We start from the raw sequence: 18,001 nt of genomic DNA on the forward strand, positions 1-18,001 counted from the left end.
CCCCCCCGCGTCTTTCCCCCCGCTTTCTGGACAATTTGTGTAGAAAACTTCATTTCATGATCTAGAAAGTTGACGTTTGCGTCTATTATTTCGCATCTTCTAAATGAACTATGAGACCACACTACTGACGTTAGGAAAAATTTTGACTTATATTCATATTAAGAACCCCGTCCGACGCCAGTATTGCACGTATCCCCGCACTGTCCTCTGATCAACAGGCCCCAGGCTCCGCAGCGTGGACGCGTCTCGCTGGGCACGCGTTGTCGCCAACAGCAATCCCCCGCAAGACATGCGCTCGAAGTTGCCAGCCAACCAGTCCGCCATCACACATGCCGGGTTGTCTTCTCGTGAACCAGCAAAGGCCTCAACTCGTTCAATCCACTCTGAGAACGGGAGCAAATTGCCAAGGGGAATTCCCAGCTCCTGCGCAAGAATGGGCGTCATCTCTCGCCACGGTTGACGAGCCGCATTATCAACATGATAGACGGGATGGGCCTTGTCGGCGAAGAGAAGCTCGCCTAGAGTGGCTGCGACAGTGTTGACAGGCGTCCAAGACAACACCCCGCCAAAATCAGGCAATGCCTTCAGTGTCTGGGCCGATTTCAGCAGAGCGGGTAAATGCTCCGCAGCATTCCAGTACCCGCTGAGCGATGACCCTGCAATTTGACCAGGTCGTACCACCATGGCATTGAACCGGTCCGGATATGTCTGCAAGGTCTGATGAAGAATCTGCTCACAGACAAACTTTGCTTCGCCGTATCCATTGGCCAACACCCAGTCAATCACGCTTTGATCCTCCGGAATTTCTGGCTTACCCGTCACGAGAGGACCAAATCCGACCGTACTAATGGAAGATATGAACTGAAAACCAATCCGAGTCTTTGCAGGTCGGACAGACGCGATGTCGCGTGCTAGATCGACCAGGTGCCGCATGGTTCGGAATTGAGAGTCAAACCCGGACAGGCCCCGGGCACCGTTCATCGGCCAAGCGTTGTGGATGATATGTGTAACGGTATCCTGTACAAATTGATGCTGCTCGTCTGAGAGCCCAAGCTTTACGTCTTGCGCATCTGTTTCAATCACCGTGATTTTGTCAAAGTCGTTGGAGGTCAAAGTAAGACCTCGATCTGAAAAAGCCTTCTTCTGTCGGTTAAACGGATCCTCCTTCCCCCGTCGGTTGAGGCAGATGACCCGACTAACTTCATGCAGCTGCACCAAATATGCAGCTATGTGAGAGCCCAAGCTGCCCGTGGCCCCCGTAACTAAAACAGCGACCGGTCCAGTCACTGGACTATGGGTCACTGTCGGTCCGGTAAAGCCTTCAATGCTGCGACGGATATACTTGTCAGTCGCCTGCTTTCGAGCAACATTGTCAACACTGGCAAGGAGGCTCACATGAGACATATTCGGCCCCAGCGGAAGCCGTTCACGTTGCTCTCCGGTAGAAGTAGCAAAGAGCACTCGTTGGACGCTCGCTTCAGCCGAATGACCATCTGTCCAGTCCACGTGGCCGTAACCGACGGCATGGAGGTCGGCTTCCCAGCGGTTCTCGCTAGTGATAGCATGGTTTCGCCCATCATTGAATACCCACCAGCCATGGAAGAGCCCAAAGACGATATCAATTGTGAACTGTGGTCGAGTCATCTCGAGCATCAAGACCACCCCGTCGGGTCGTAATGCCCGACGCATATTTCCGGTTGACACCTGCAGATTCGAGGTTGCATGCACAGCATTACTGGCGATAATGATATGCTGAGTCCCAACTAAATCGTCTGCCGGAGGCTTCTCGATGTCATGCACACGGTACTGCACGAAGGGATATTCTTTGAAGCGCCGACGGGCTTGCGCCAGAAAGGCAGGGGAGATGTCGGTGAAGGTATATTCGACGGGAACACCAAGCTTGGCCAACACGGGAAGGAACCATTTTGTACCTCCTCCGGTACCAGCCCCCATTTCGAGGATTTTCAGCGGACCTGTCCCCGAACGACTGCCAAGCTTGTGTACGAGCCGCTGAATGAAATCCAGCATTTGCTTGTAACCACTCACGTTGTGCGATTCATCACCGTACATCCATGATACAAGCTCCTGTCCTTCTTTTGTCCCGAAAATCAGCTGAAGACCATCTTGTTCGCCGCGTAACACCGATGCCAGTTTGCTTCCTGTATAAAAGGCAAGCTTGCTGGCACCTACGAACTCAGGGTAGGTCCGACTGATTTCGTCGAGAATGGCAGTGCTAGACATCCTGGTCCACTCCAAGCTCGTACGAGTCACCGTTCCTTCATCCAACTCTACCAGCCGAGCTTCCTCCAATCGGGAATAGAGGTATTCCACCAGCTCTTCGTGCTGGGCATCAAATTTGATCCGCTCGAGCGGCTGACCTGGTTGCGCACTTCGAATGAATGAACCCAGCTCCTCGAATGCCTCCAGAGTCAGCGTCACGCAGAGTTGCATCTGGACTGGGTTGAAGCTAAGCACGCGCCCGCTGCAGTTGTTTTCCGAGAGAAACTGATCTGTCAAGGCTTTGGTTTCAGCGAATGCCTCTAAGATTTTGTCGTGCGGCAGATGTAGCTCGGGCGTGTCAGTGCTCATGCTAGTCACAGACTCGGTGGTACCAGCGTCAACTGCCGCATCTGACTCTGTTTCACACTCGGTATAGGAGGTAGTGCCACTCTCGCTGGTTTCATCTATATCTTCTGCCTCATCAACTGTGTCGATTCCCATAGCTCTTTGCACCGCACGGACGAGGTCACGGAACGTCTCCGCCTCCATAAGTTCGGTTGCTGGCAGCGTACACTTGAACACTTCTTCCATCTCGCGTGCCAACTCCATTGCCATCAAAGAATCAACGCCAGCATCAGCTATATTGCCGTCATCGTGAATTTCGCTGGGATCGACAGCACAAAAATCGGCAACCACGCCCTTGATGCGTACGACCAGGTCGGAAGTCTGTGCCTTTGCCTTCTTTGCTTTGGAGACTGGATCACTAGCTGTCGCTTTTGGCGGCGACGAGACTGCTTTTGTCACAACTGCAGCCTGATGAGTCTGTTGAGGAATGGCACTCGACCCCAGCTTGCTGAGGATCTTGCTGAAGACTGCCTTTGGCACACATGAGTATTTCATCCCAATGAACGTTTCTACCAGTTGGCCTTTTTCCGGGTCAAAGACAAAGATATCAGTGGTGTAGAAGCCATCTCCTCGTTCATGTGTTGCTAGCACATCCCAGGTCTCAGGACGCGGCGTGCTTGGGTCAGCATACAACGGTGTACGCATCCACTGCTCCATGCCACTGGCGATGTAAATCTGGGACACTGGCCGATCGGTCATACAGTTGATCCAGAAACCTCCTACTTGGCTGAATGAGTCGCACAGAAACGTGTCCGCCCAGGTCTGACTAGAATACTTTTTCACCACTCGGCCGGCTGACTGATTGCCCTTGCCGACCAACTTATGGACGCCACGGTAGGGCTCAGCGTAGTCCACAACTTCGGAAAAGGCGCGGTACACATTGCGACCTTGCAGGATGTCATCTACGTCGGAGCTGTCGAGAAGTTCACGGCATCGACGGTGACTGACCAAGCGACCGTACCGGGAGAATTCGCCCTGGAGCGCGGGATCATCGGCCTTGAACATCTTGATCCGACCAGCACAATGGACTACCCGTGACCGTGCACCCTTTTCGGGATTTTCGCTGGTGAATTCCATGTCCCAGAATGTCTTTTCCGTGCTCTGAGCGGTGAGTGTAATGTACACATTTTGTGTCTCGTCCAGCCCCAGCGGTGCATCACTGGTGATATTCTTTACTTGCGGTACTCTGTCTTTACCTTCTGGTAAGCTTCTCAGTGCCTCAACCACAGTATCGAGCATGAATGAAGCTGGGGCGAGAGGCGCTGTTTGTGCACCTATGTGGCCCGACACAGCTTCACGGTAACTGGGGTGCGTAGTATCGATGGAGAACTTGACGACCATCTTCGCCGAGCCTTGATATCCTAGGAACTGAATTTTCGGCTTCGGCTGCTCCTCTTGTACTTCACTCGCTTTGCTGGGGCTACTTGCGGGTAACGGCTTGTTGTCCATCCAGTGTCTACACTTCTCAAATTGATAGGGTGGGAGAAAGACGAAGTCATACTCGGGCGTCTGCGACGAATGATGTGCCCAGTAGGAGACAGAAATTCCCTCCTTCCAGAGAGCGATTGTGTTGTCGGTCAGACTCTGGACCCCATTTTTGCTCGTGATGTTGACGGAGTGGAATTGATGGTTTGAGGCAGCACTTGATGCCAACGCCCGACTGGCCATCAAAGTAATGGTTGAGTTGGAACCGGCCTCGAGCCATATGCACGACTTGTACCTCTCTGCTAGGCGATTGACAGCCTGACTGAAGTACACCGGCTTTCTGAGATGCTCAGCTGCAATGGTCGGAGAGGGGACACCAGTGCATGGCTCTTCCGTGGCCCGCTCCAGGTGCAACTGCGGCTCGCGGAACATCAATCCGTCACTTATCCTCTTCAAGTCTGGAACGAGGGAATCGACCAATGACGAGTGGAATGCATTGGTGACGTCCAAGCATTTGTGTTTGAGACGAGAGAATGCTGGCTGCGTGGAAAGCATAACACGTACTGCGTTCATCGCTTCTGTTGCTCCAGCTAACGTATAGCTACGTGGGCCGTTGATACAGGCGATGCTGGAGGGGGATGTTTCAGTCGAGACAGATTTCGTGGCTTTGGCTAGCAGATGTTCAACCTCGTGGAGCTCGCCCTCTACAGCAATCATGGCCCCAGGGTCTGGTCCCCAACTGTCCCGAATCAGAGTCGCCCGTCTAGCGACTAGGACTAGCGCATCCTCAAGGCACAGTGCCCCGGATACGCAGAGGGCAGTTAACTCTCCAAAGCTATGGCCAATGACGGCCGCTACTGGAAGGCCACAGTCTATCCAGGAGCGAGCGCTGGCATACTGCAAAGCAAACAGCTGTGTCTGTATCTTGACTTGATCGGCGATTGGGGTGGACTCAAAGATACCAGGGTAGAGACTGTCGTACCCGAGCGACTCTAGTATCCTGCTGCAGCCATCGAGATGATTGCGCAGAACGTGCATTGTGTCGTAAACGGTGCGATCCAAACCGACCGAAGTTGACACCTGCCCCCCAAAACATAGAATCACGGGGCGGGTGGTCTTGGCCATGCGAATAACTCGACTTTCGTCCCCATCAACGACGGAAAGCAGCCGCGACTCAAGCTCTACCAGTGAACTGCAGCTGAATATCAGGTGCCTGTCGAGAGTTGGGCTGCATTGGCGAGCAACGTTGAACGAGACATTAGCCAGAGACGCGAGATGGCTCGCAGAAACGGCCTGATGCTGCAAGAGACTGTAGAACTTTCGTGCATAATCACGCAGACGGTGCTCGTCTAAACCACAGAATCTGAAGGGAAGGGAGATGCCGGGGGCATGAATAGCAGAGGCACCGCTCCCGGTCCGAAAGCCAGGTGGCTGAGTGACTACCATGGAGGCATTCGACCCACAGGCACCGTAATTATTGATTAGTGCTGCGCGAAAATCCGCTTGCCATGGCTTTAACTGGGTGGTGATCTCGATCTGATCGTCGGCAGCCGCCTGGATGTGTGGGTTCAAGTTGTGGAAGTTCGGTTGGGGCGGGAGCTTTCCTTCGTGAATCATCAGGAGTACCTTGACCAGCGCTACCATGCCAGAGACACTTTCCGTATGTCCAACCAGCCCTTTGACTGACCCCAGCGTCAGGGGGACTGCTCGTTGTGGACCACCCATTACCTGTCTCACGCTGCTATATTCGGCCGGGTCACCCGCTTGTGTTCCGGTGCCATGAGCCTCGACAACCGATATTTCATGCGGGCGGATGTGGGCCTGACGAATGACCTTGTCAAACAAGCCTGCCAGCGACGGCGCATGAGGGACCACCACCGGGGTGCAGTTGTCATTCTGCTCCACCGCGGTGCCAGCGATGGTGCCCAGGATTGTGTCACCATCAGCCAACGCGTCGGACATCTTCTTGATGAAGATCGCTGCAAAGCCCTCGCCGCGGCAATAGCCATCGGCCTTTGCATCGAACGGCTTGCAAGGTCCGGTGGGGGAGACAAATGACGCTCCGTTCAAATTATCAAATGCCAGCGGACTCGTGAGAGCATTGGCGCCCCCAACCAGCGCAGCTTTGCAGTCACCATTGAGGATGGCCCTGCAGGCGTGGTGCAGCGCAACGGCGGAGCCCGAACATGCGGTGTCAATGCACAGCGCCGGCCCGCGCCATCCGAAGTAATGGCTCACCTTACCAGCCATGAAGCTCCGCAACAGACCCGTGGCAGCATAGGCCGTAGCCGGATGGCAATTGACGTTATGCTCATAGTCCACGGTACAACAGGTGACATAGCACCCGATGTCCTTGGTAGCATCCTTCTTGTGGAAGTAGCCCGCCTGCTGGAGAGCCTGGTATGCGACCTGCAGAAACAACCGTTGCTGTGGATCCTGGGACATGACCTCCCTCGGCACCTTCTTGAAGAACTTGTGATCGAAGGCATCGATGTCGTTGACAAAGTTGCCCCACCAAGGGCGAATCGCGCCTGGCCTCCACGGGGTCTCATAGTCTTTGTACCGTTCCGGCGGCAGCTCCCGGTGCTGCGATTCGCCCGCGCACAAGAGCTTCCAGAACTCCTCGAGATCGTCGGCACCAGCGACCCGGCAAGCCATGCCCACCACGGCAATGTCGTCATCATATATCGTCGGGGTCGACTGAAGTGGCGAGACGCGCGACTGGAAGTCCAGGTTCAAGTCCATATAGTGCACCACGCGGCTACCGAGCGTGCGCATGAATGTCGGGGGAACGCAGCGCTCAGAGCCAAACTCCACCACGATCGACTGCGTGTTTTCAAGTTGGGCCCGATGCACAGCCGCAAACGTGGGACTCCATTGACACTGCTGGGCCAATATGGAGCGCAGAACCACCTGGTGCAGTGGACCCTCGTAGATGGGCTCATTGGTGATGTTGGTCCATGTGTGCCGTGGCAACTGCGATGCATCTGGCAGCTGTAACGCGGGATCCGCCTCACACATCTGCTCAAGCGTATGCAATAGTTTCTGATGCCCCGGCCAATGATAGCGTCCGTTGAAGTTGATGTGGTATGCGGAAAATCCGGCTGTCTGGAGCGCTTGCTGCAGCCGGCCCAGCCCCTTCCGTGGCGTCATGATAGTCGCGCGGTTCGTATCATATCGAACCGTGATATACGCCTGACGAACGAGGCATTAGCGCTATCGTGCTAGTCAGTCTCCCACAAGATCAGCCAACTTACCTCCGGATGCTGCTCCAGCACTCGAACCAGCTCCCCCTCCAACTCGGGTTTCTTCCACACGGTCGACAGCGAGGTATACTTCTCGCGGCTCTCCTGTTCATCGCCGAGCGCGCCCAGCAGGGTCGCCAACCGAATTCCCACGGCCCCATACTCTCGCAACTGGCTCTGATTTGTGACGGTCGAAGCGACTGCGGCGCTGAGAAAGCCAAAGGAGAACCCCACGATCTCCACGACGGTGCTCGTCTCGGCGTCAACAACGCCGTGAGCCGCGTAATCCGGGTGCGTCAGCTGCAGGTAGCGCGCGAACTGCAGCAGGTGGGTGATCATCAGCAGCGGGGCATGCTGCAGGTAGGGCAGCGGGAAGTGGCGGTCGGCGACTTTGCCGGTGCGGATCCACTGGTTCAGGTCGCGCAGCTGCTGCTCACCCGGCAGCGCCTGCAGCTTCGGCAGGTACTTGGTGGCGGCGGTGCGCCAGTAGACGGGCAGCTCTGCCAGGACGTCCAGCACCCAGTGGTTGTCGGGCGTGTCCAGAATGACGCGCCGCAGCTGCTGGAAGTCGTTGGCGTCGAACTGCACGGCCTGGCAACCGAATAGCAGCACCGTCTTGCCTCCTGGCGGAGGTGATAATTGACTGGCCATGAGTTTTGGGTGTATGTTTGCCACTCACAAATCACAAACCAAGCAGGCAAGCAAACAGACGAGCAAAAGGACACCCCAGCACACACGCAACGTCAACAACCCCAGACCAGGTCCACAAAAGTCGCAAGTATTTATTTACTGGATATGGATCGATGCAAACCAATCCCCGGAAGGGAATGACCAACAACTGCGGATGAGGTAAGAAGCAGGCAAACAAACCTTTCCCACACAAACACACCAACGAGCCGGCACTCACAACGTCTAAACCCCAGAGACTTGCTTTCCCGCTCAAGCGATAATGAACACGCGGGATTAAAGAATTGCTATATCCGGGGAGAGAATCACAAACGAGAGACCCGTAGGGTTGCTATCGATCAATCCAAGGAAAAAGTCACAGATCCACACAGACAACAAGAAAGAAAACAGAGAGCGGCCAGGTTTTAATGCACAAATCCATCGGCAAGAACCGTAACCGAAAGACAGTGAGAGAGAAAGAAAGAGAGAGACAGTAGAGTCACCGTTGTATGTGTGCACAGTCAGTCCCACGAACCCACGGCCTTTGCCTCCCAACCCAGTCCGTCGGGCATATACGATACTCAACCGTGCAAGAAAACAGGTGGGTAGAGTTACACCCAGCCCTGTGAAGACACAGGGAACGGGAAACCGAGACCCAACCCATGAAACTGGCTACCTAAACTTTCCCTTCAACCAGCGCATGCTAACAGAGAATGGGATGATCAGACCCCCGTTGCTGACAAGTATGCATATTCAGGCGCAGTATACATTGCTTTTCTTTCTAGCTTACCTCGACTACATACACTACGGGGGAACGATCCAACACCTGATCATCTCGGAACAATTCCTATGCTTCCTTCTTCTGCTGGGGAAATCACCCTATTCTTAGATCCACAGGAGCAGCAGCGAGTGGTGGAAGATCCCCCCCAACCGTGTCCCCGAAACAGCGAAACCAGCCAGACAGGAAACTGCCGGCCTCAACTGAAATAACCAGACAGGATCAAGAACGACAGACAGCTCGCGAAAATGAAGACACAACGGCCGGAGTTTATTCCTCGGTGTATCTTCTCGGGCTAGCTGGCTGTCAGATCCATCCATCCAGTCCAGACTAGAAGGGGACCGACAAGGTTGCACAATAGATCTGGTCGCCAGTTTCATAACCCGTCCGCGCCATCCCAGTCCTCACTTTCGGGCTGATGAAAATTGGCTCCAGCGTAAAGCTTACGTACTCCTCAGGGAGAGACGACCAGACCGGAAACAAGAAAAAAGACGAATCGACGGGTGTCTGGTTTTTTTGTTTTTTTGTTTGGTTTATCTCTTTTCGGTTGCAGTTGCAGCAGAACGTAGTTTCCTAATCGCCGTCCGTTGGGAGAGACGAAAGAGGCTTTTCGGAGTTGGAGTTGATAGCAGCCCGGGGATAAGCAGCGGAGTTTGGGGGAAGGGGGTTGGTTGTCTGATTCTTGTAGTGATCAATGGCGAAAGGGAGTTCATGGAGATAGGAGATAACCCGAATTTTGTTTTATGCACATACACGAGGTTATGATGCCATTATATTAGGTTGAACTGTATCTTATAAGCAAGCAAGCTCGCTGCTCGCTCCCCTCCATGCATCCTCGTGGCCAGTGCCAGTGCCAGTGCCAGTGCCAGTGCCTTGAATACAACAAACATCCTGCCATCCGATGGGCAACAAAACACAACAAAACAAAACACACCACCACCCAGCAGCAGCAGCAGCAGCAGCATTGGATCCTATGAGCCTGCACAGGAAAATAAAGCTGAATCAAACTGAATCGAGCGCAATAAAAGAATCACGAGAAAGCACACAGCTAATAAACCATGCCCTCAATTCATCAACAACCGCCTCGACCATCTCCCCGCCAGCCAGCACCACCAACAACCACAAGCTGTAAGCTTTCCCAAGCAAATCATCACTCAAGCAAAAAAACACCCGACCAAACACCGAAAATGATCCCGCAGCAGGATTGCAGTTCTCGTTGAACGAGAATCCCGCGACGATGCTTTAAACCACCACGGACAGGGTCGGGCTCTGCACGGGGTTCTTGACTCGCTCCAGATCGCCCAGGCATTCCAACAGCTCGTGCAGCATGACCTCGAACGAGGGGTCCAGGTACGCATGCGCCGTCAGGAACTCGGTGCACATCATCAGCGGGATGGGGGTGAGGGGGTGGACCTTTACGGGGAGGGATGTTAGCATCGGTGCGGTTACAGGGTTTCTGCTCTGCGTGGGGTTTTGGGTGGAGTGTGGCTGCGATGCAATGAATCATCTCCAGGAGGAACATTTCTCACTGCGTGGTTTGAGGAAGAGACAGATGATAATGCAGGGGTGGCCAACAGACCCAGCTCAAGGCTAAGGTGATACGACAACGACACCACACGCAAAAACAAGGGGCACAACTAACCTTAAAATACCCCAACTGGCCTTGCACCTTGACCAGGCCGACGACCTCGTGTGCGGCGAGCACACAGAGCCGCTCGTCCTCGATGATGCCGAGCAGTTGATCGCCGCCGGACTTCCATGCGACGGACTCGAGGACGTTGTGCAGGAACAGTACCATGCTCTGCGCGACGATGCGCGCGAACATGATCAATGGGTCGTCTAGAGCCTGGGGATTGGACGACAGAGACTGGATGCGGGCGCTGAGGAAGGCGTGGAGGGCGTGGTGGCGGTTCCAGAAGGTTTCGAGCGAGTTGGGGAGCGGGGTGTGGGGGCTTGTCGGGGACAGGGGCGGGTGGTGGAATGGTTGGAAGGGTTGCTCTACCACCAGCGCTTGGCGGTGCGAGAGGGCGCGACCGACGATCGTGGCGAGGAGGATGAATTCGGTGAAGCTTGAGTTTGAATAGGTGACTTGGCTATTGAGGTCGGGGTTGAGGACGGGGGTTGTTGTTGCTGTGGGGTTGGTGGGGGTTGCCACTGCCACGGGGGGGAAGGCCATTGTCAGGTGGGTTGGGGAGGTCGGGGAATGAGGGATCGCGTAGATGTGGGGGTGATGTTGCTGTTGCTGAACATGCAGATGGGGGTATTGGTATAGATTGGGTTGGACTGGGTGGTGAAGGTGAGGATGCTGGCTCATCACTTCGCGTAGGTATGGCGTTAGGGTTGGTTGCCCGCATTGGAACTCCTCTTCCGGGCTGGGCAGCCGCGTGGTGATCTGGTGGTAATAATCCAGGGTTAGCAGCCTGCGTGGGCTCGATATGGACTGGAGGTACGGGGAAAACGAACCACGGGTTCATGCAGAGTAAACGGCAGCCCGTTGTGGAAACCGATAAATCGATCCAGCGAATACGCCATCCAGAAAGTCCGGCGCTGCTCCTCCAGCCCGATCCAGTCCACCAATATAGCTTCCTGTTCCCGTGCCATCGTCACCGGGTTGGTGGAATCGTCCAGCTCATAGAGCCGCATTCCTAGTACCAGTCGGCAGCATCTTCCTATGCTCATCCAGGCCTGGAGAGCCGACCGTTGCATGTACTCGTAGAGCCCGATTAGAATCCATGCCTGAGCCTGTTCCAGCCCGGCGACCATTGTTATACTATCTGGTCGATCTAAGGAATCGAGAATCCTTCGCGTCTCGGTGTACAGCTGATCCCGTAGTGCCTGAAACTGGGCAGACAGAGAGGCTGCCACCGTCCACATGGCGTATTGTAAACAGACCTGGCTGTCGGACTTCTTAGGTTGGCGAGCCCAGACGTGATAGCGCCAGCGCTGGAGGATAGGCGCAAACGGGTGAACCCGATCGAAATACAGTTGGTCACTGCCGATAGGTTAGAGTTGCAAAGTCTTCCTAGGATCAAAATCAACAGCGTACAGTTCAGCTCGCATCAGCTCCGAAACCAGGCCTGTCGACCGTGGTAACGACTCTGGGGTCCTTGGCGACTGGATCTTGGTAGATGAGATAGTGGGATGAGCATCTCTCTCGCGCGTCTCCAGCTCCTCCACCGGGGCCAAGACTGGGTCAGGGAGAGCCGAAAAAGGCACTGAGACCGGGATTGAATCAGACAGTGAAGTGAGGTCCCGGAAGGGATCATCCTCCGAGTCACAGTCAAGTACCGTGCCGTCAAACAGACTCGCCATCTGGTGATTGATCTCGGGATGCTGATCTGCGAGGCAGCGCTCTAGAGCAGCTGTTTTGCGTCAGTCGTCAATTCACATCCACTGAGTATGAAAGGCGCTGTACCGATTCTTGTCCGCAGCGTACGCAACTGGCCCTTTCGAGGTCCCCGGGGCAATCTGGTGGTGTTGATCTTGCACTCGATCCCCGTCTCGAAACACACCTGACACTGAGGCCGACGACGGTCACAGCGCACTTTTCGCCGTCGACACTCCTCACAGGCCGAGCCAGGGCGTTGTCTAGAGATTGTAGGCGTCGACGTGACCATGTCGGGGCTGATGAAGTGTAGACCCGTAGACCAGTTCCAGATCCACTGATGGTTGCTCTGACGAAATGAGAGCGACCTCCGCAGCGCTTGGTTTCTCGACTTATAACCGAGCCCGGTCGACTATGAGAAGGTGCGTCGATGCAGGCTTCTCTTTGCTCCAGCCGATGACTAGTGGGGTCGTGATAAGATACCAAAGCAATGGATCGACCGCACGCACCAACACTAGTCGGACTAGACAGGACGAACCAGTGAGTCGAGGAGCCAGTCCGATACCGAGGAAGAGGACCCCATCCGGGCTACTCGTGCTTGCTTTTTGGGGGTATTAAGCTCATCCACACAGTCAGCGCCGACGAGCCAGTCGGAAAGGGTGTGGCGGTCGATCCATACGGACCTAAATGGTGACTCGACGTGCGTCCTGAAGGAACACGTTCTAGCTAGTGCAATGTGATGACTGCCCTGCAGGATGCAGATCGCAGTGGGTAGCGCGCTCGCTGACTGGTTCTGTTGTTATTTGAACGAGGCCTTTCTGACCAGAAGGGCAAGTCGAGAGAGCTAGAGCAGCCCTGCACTCTGCAGGCTGCAGCTGATCCTGGAGACACATCAGGGGCGATGGTGGGGAGAGGTATAGATGAGAGTTGGACAAGCCTTTGTTGAGCCACTATTACTCACTATCGGCGCTTGACAGCGATGGGAAAGGCATGAACCGCAATCATCTTGACCTCCACGATCTCTTAGGGTCCACTAAATGAACAGTGCCATTGCTCTCGATTTGATGAACGTGATCACGTCGACGCCTCTCAGCCAGCCACCGAGTCACAGCATCCAATTGAGGACATCGGTGCGTCTTGAGGCGAATAAGCAAGTTTGAGGGACCGAATAAGCAAATACGACCGATCGCAAGTCTTGCAGCTGGCAGTAAAGCAGGATCAACCCTGCAGAGGGTCTGTAGGCTAAGATCTCACGGAGGCCTATTGTTTTGGTGGGTCTGGACGCCCCCCTGAAGGTATGTACATGTACAGTAGAGTAGAGGAACAATGGGGGAGGAGAGAGAGAGGTACATCTGCATCTCTGCATACACTGCAGTAGTGGCAGCGGCAGTGGCAAATGATAAGGAGGCAAGCAAACAGCCAACCTGCTAAAGACCTCTCACGGCAGATGTCAACTTGTCCTGCATCGCAGCTGTGAGGGACGGTTCAACCCAACATAAGTGGAAGTGTGACCTTCAAACAACAACAAGGTGAATGCGAGAGATGGACTAGTGAATGGCAGATCGGGCTGGCCTTAGATTCCACGCTCAGACAGTATGTAGCGCCCGTGCATGCGATCAGAGCCGAGATCTGAAGGAAAAGAGGGGGGATGAACTGAGTTGCTAGGAATTAGCCTGAATTTGGAGCAGGTGGGACTGCAATATGCACAGCCAGTCAAGGGACGGGGAGGGAAGGGGCTTTGTTGACGAATCGACGAGGGGGCAAAATTAGGGCAGAAATGGCCGACTTGCACTGCAAAATGGAAAAATACAAGGAAAAAAAAGAAAAGAAACACACCACAACCACACAACCACACAAATCCTCCATCCCAGCAAGCCCAAAGACAACAGAAGTCAACAGAAGAGTGCAGAATCCGATTTATTGATCACAAGAATCCCCAGAAATCGGCCGAATCTCGTGTTCATCGGGCCGAGATCGATCGCGTGCAGTGAAGGGCCCTGCGATCGACAGCCGCTATTGAAATGCCCCATTTCCGCCGGGCCGATCCTGGCGCCAATATTATGAGCAGCAGCAGCATGAGTAATATTGACCGATGTTAAGGTGTTAGTTATTATTAGGGGTTGAGGTTTCTGATGATGACACCAGATTAGAAGAGCACATGTAGTCAAGATACAAAGACTGCGCAGGGCCCAGTTCAAAATGTGGCACACTGCTGTGAGACCTGCCAGCAGTGGGTGGTTTCTGTCTAAGAAAGTACGCCGTACAGTATATATTATAGTAGTTGTCTCTCTCCCAATAACGTAGTCTTCCGTAGCCCTTGTAACCCCAGGGTAAACCACGCCAGACTCGTTCCTCATCACCTCCACCACCACCACCACCACAACCATCATGGACTATGACCACACCCAAGACATCCTGGGCCAATTGCCCTTACTGAAATCCTACTCTCACATGCTCCTCATCTTCCCACTCGCGAACGATGTAGCACGCCATCAGATCGAGACAGCCCTGGAGTCGGCCATCCACCAACTCATCGCCGGCTTCCCCTTCCTCGGCGGCAAAGTCGTCCGCGAGGGCCAAACGCCATCTTGCTCGGGCGCCTTCATCGTGCGTCCTCACATCCCATGGCAGGCACCCGATCATAAGTTCCTGCGGGTGGAGGATCGGACGCACGAGGTCGCATCGCTTGCCGAGTTGCGTGCGACGGGGTGGCCGACCACCTCGCTGCCGACTGTGCTGGCCCCTCCTCGCCCGGCCTTTCCGCAGCCCTATCTCGACGACGACAACGAGACGAACCCAGCGCCCGTGCTGGACTTCCAGCTTAACTGGATCGAGGGCGGCCTGATTCTGGCCATCGCGGCCCAGCACAACATCATCGATGGGAACGGGATGTTCCAGATCATCAACCTGCTGGCATACCGTCTCCGCGACGAGCCGTTCCCGGAGCAAGCCATGCGCGAGGGCAACATCGACCGATGCACCCTCATCCCTCTGCTCAAAGACGACGAGCCCATGGACGATCACAGCGAGCTGAAGCCGGCGATTGTTCCCGGACTGTCGTCGGGCCCGATCACACCGGAGATGCAAGCCTACATGGCAACCTTCAAATGGCGGGCGGTGCGATTCAGCGAGACGTCCATGACCAAGATCCACCAGAAGGCTGCGCCGCCCGCACCAGTCGAGTCGACATCCACCGACCAAGAGAAGGAGAAGATCACCCCCAACGACGCCCTGACCGCATTCCTGTGGCAACGGCTCATCACTCTGCGCCTCCCGCACCTGCCCCCCTTCCTACAAGCGTCCACCTCCAAAATCACCCGCGCGCTGGACCTCCGGCGCACCATCAACCTCTCACCCTACTACATGGGCCACATGGTGCGCACGGCCAACCTGCGTCTGCCCCTCACGGAGATCGCCTCGCTGCCGCTGTATGATCTGGCCGTCAGGCTACGGAGACACACCAGGTCACTGCACAACGTGCACGCCACGCGCAGCTACGCGACATTCCTGGCCAACGAGGAGGATAAGAGCAAGGTCGCGTACGGGGGCGCCTTCAACCCGTTGACGGACTTCTCGTGCTCGAGCATGGCCCACGTCGCGGTGCCGGTGTTTGGGCCGCTGGGGAAGCCGCATGCGATCCGGCGGCCCTCGTTTGAGATCCCCTTGCCGTGTGCGTGCTATGTCGCGCCGGTGATCGACGAGGGGGATGAGGAGGGAGGGTGGGAGGCGTTGTTGTGCCTGAGTGAGCGGGACTGGGCGTTGCTCAAGGCAGACGACGAGTGGAATGAGGTGGTGCGTTATATTGGTTGATCCATGAGGATGATGCGGATCAACCAGGTTGCGCGTATTCAGCGCAGGAATTATGGGATATGAGCGATGAGCGATGAGCGATGAGCGATGAAGCCACGAGTCGATGTTAAGTAGTTCAAGTAAACCAGAATGAGATCAGTTTCGGGCTGCCTGCTACAGTTCCACCCGATCAGTAGTAGTTATTGAGTTCATTCATCAGTACTTCTCCCAGTGTCATAACATCTGAAGCCATCACAAATCTAACTGGCACTGTGATATGCTACGATGAGAGACTGCATAGTCCATATCACGCTGCTCATTGAATAGATACTATGATTTCAACATTATGCTCAGCTATATTCTGGTCTTTCTAAGTCACCATCTCCTATACGTCGTGAATGACATTATTCATATCGCCCCCCAACACGGCTATTTGAACGTCTCCCTCTAGAGAAACCACCTCCACGTCCTGTCCTCAAAATAGCAACCTCAACCCTCAATATCGCCACTTCCCAACTCACAATCCTCTCCTCAACAGCCCACAAATTAACATCAAGCCCTTATCCCTCGTCAGATCTGACTACAACGACACCCATCCCTAGTCTCCAACCCACCCAGCTTCAGATCAGATCCATCCCAATCCAGCCCAAACCCCCCCTCACGCCCCCCCATAATTCTAAAACCAAAACCCTCCCCAGACGCCAGTCATCAAACCAGCCGGCCCGGCCCAAGATCCGCCGCAAATCCTCGGAGATTTTCCCACGATCTAAGTCCAATTTCCAACCCTGCCGCCCAAATCTGTCCACAACCACCCAGCCCCATCGGACAGCAAGACAGACAGACCCCTTGAGCAACCCAACAGTAAAGGAATGACCGCTCCACCGGCCCGCCCAGCAACCTACCGTAAATTTAGCAACAAGACGCGCTCTTGCTCCCTTGCCTGTGTAGCCCTCCCCCTACCCTCCGATTCGTTCCACCAGACCCCTGCTTTCATCCGATACACTAACGCCCTACCCAAGTCAAAAAAAAAAAAAAAAAAAAAAAAAACAGAAAAGAAAGGCCAAACGGGACTGCCGAAACCTGGTCCCTGATGTGCCTTGGTCGTAACTTCTCGAGATTCTGATCCGTTGGGTACGACAGACGCTAACTACGCACCAACTAAAGACGGTAACACGGGTTTTCCTGCTGCTTCGGAGATATATCCTGTGTTTTTTGCTCTTGCTTGGTGGCTGGTTACACGGGAAGTAGATGCTGTACTACGGGAGGTGTTTAACCTCTCCTCTGCCTACTTGCCTGGCTTCCTTTTCTTCTTCTTCTTCTTGCGGACGTGTGTTCTGGTGATCCTCTGCTACTTCGATTTCTTGCCGTTTGGACTGGTAGGTCGTAAGATGGGATGAGGTTCTCGGTCGAGAGTGCGAGTTATCCAGAGACAGCTTACAGCTTCCCAACCCCAGCACTTCAAACTCGACAACGAGGCGGCCTGGGGGCTGGGAAAGGGCAAGAAATAGGAGAGATATTTGAGCCCTTCGGTAGTTATCCGCCCCCACCCCCCCCTACCTCTACCTGCTGTATACTGTACCACTCAACCTCGTAGCCCAAGCTCCACCACCTAGAAGATTGGGTTTGAGGGGGAGGTGACGTGACGCGCGCGGAAAACCACGACATGCGGATCCGTTCAAGCCGGATTGTGAGGCCCTGCTGGTTTGTCCGCATGGGTTTTGACGGTGACTGGCAGAAAAGAAATTGCGTTTGCGCTGTCAATGTAGTACAGCCAGTCGTCATAGAAAGGAGAAGCAAAACATGCGTTTGTTGTTTGAGGACCCAAAGGGTAGACGGGCGACTCCCCCGCTGTTCGTTTGTTTGTTGACATTCGTCTGGACTGAGTGACAGAGCATGACTACGTAGCCCTGCCTTGGGCGTTCTGCAGCCTGATGCGAAGCGAGGCAAAGCGAAGCTGGAGCGTAGGTAGTTGGTTAGGTTTTATTGCGGTGCGGTGTGGTGTGTACACTGAGTAAGTGAGTGAATGTCTGAGTGAGGGTGAGTCAACCTCGGACGTATGTACTCTGTGCAGTGCCTGGCGTAGGCCACCTCCAAGTACTATACTCTCCCTTTCGTGCCCGTGGTAACATATCATATTGTAGTTTGAAG

At 54.6% G+C, this 18,001-nt stretch overlaps 3 protein-coding genes across 3 annotated transcripts; 1 reads left to right on the top strand and 2 right to left on the bottom strand.

Annotated features, from left to right (window-relative positions):
* Positions 1-67: 67 nt before the first annotated feature.
* On the bottom strand, positions 68-7,946 carry BO72DRAFT_442133 (putative polyketide synthase; the record flags this gene model as incomplete). Its single annotated transcript, XM_040943498.1, has 4 exons — positions 68-2,987; positions 3,060-3,917; positions 4,032-7,245; positions 7,308-7,946. The coding sequence occupies 4 exons, from the start codon at positions 7,944-7,946 to the stop codon at positions 154-156; spliced, it is 7,545 nt and encodes a 2,514-aa protein (XP_040795391.1). The 3' UTR covers positions 68-153.
* Positions 7,947-9,570: 1,624 nt separating this feature from the next.
* On the bottom strand, positions 9,571-12,662 carry BO72DRAFT_481773 (fungal specific transcription factor domain-containing protein). Its single transcript, XM_040947697.1, has 5 exons — positions 12,155-12,662; positions 11,786-12,101; positions 11,203-11,731; positions 10,382-11,131; positions 9,571-10,152 (listed from the first exon to the last, which is right to left on the bottom strand). The coding sequence occupies exons 1-5, from the start codon at positions 12,354-12,356 to the stop codon at positions 9,982-9,984; spliced, it is 1,968 nt and encodes a 655-aa protein (XP_040795392.1). The 5' UTR covers positions 12,357-12,662; the 3' UTR covers positions 9,571-9,981.
* Positions 12,663-14,392: 1,730 nt separating this feature from the next.
* On the top strand, positions 14,393-16,028 carry BO72DRAFT_453728 (uncharacterized protein). The gene has a single exon (XM_040946048.1). It carries the CDS (start codon positions 14,453-14,455, stop codon positions 15,872-15,874), a length of 1,422 nt encoding a protein of 473 aa, XP_040795393.1. The 5' UTR covers positions 14,393-14,452; the 3' UTR covers positions 15,875-16,028.
* The last annotated feature ends 1,973 nt before the right edge of the window (positions 16,029-18,001 follow it).

This window comes from Aspergillus fijiensis, assembly GCF_003184825.1.
Source record: "Aspergillus fijiensis CBS 313.89 unplaced genomic scaffold BO72scaffold_103, whole genome shotgun sequence".
Taxonomy (NCBI): Eukaryota; Fungi; Ascomycota; class Eurotiomycetes; order Eurotiales; family Aspergillaceae; genus Aspergillus; species Aspergillus fijiensis.

What these genes read in the sequence shown, in the direction of transcription:
- BO72DRAFT_481773 (XM_040947697.1), bottom strand. Translation starts at nt 12,356, where the DNA reads ATGGTCACGTCGACGCCTACAATCTCTAGACAACGCCCTGGCTCGGCC. An exon ending in TACGCTGCGGACAAGAATCG is followed by an intron (nt 12,102 to 12,154) that starts GTACAGCGCCTT and finishes GACGCAAAACAG; the next exon opens with CTGCTCTAGAGCGCTGCCTC. An exon ending in GCCAGTTGGGGTATTTTAAG is followed by an intron (nt 10,153 to 10,381) that starts GTTAGTTGTGCC and finishes CTCCCCGTAAAG; the next exon opens with GTCCACCCCCTCACCCCCAT.
- BO72DRAFT_453728 (XM_040946048.1), top strand. Translation starts at nt 14,453, where the DNA reads ATGGACTATGACCACACCCAAGACATCCTGGGCCAATTGCCCTTACTG.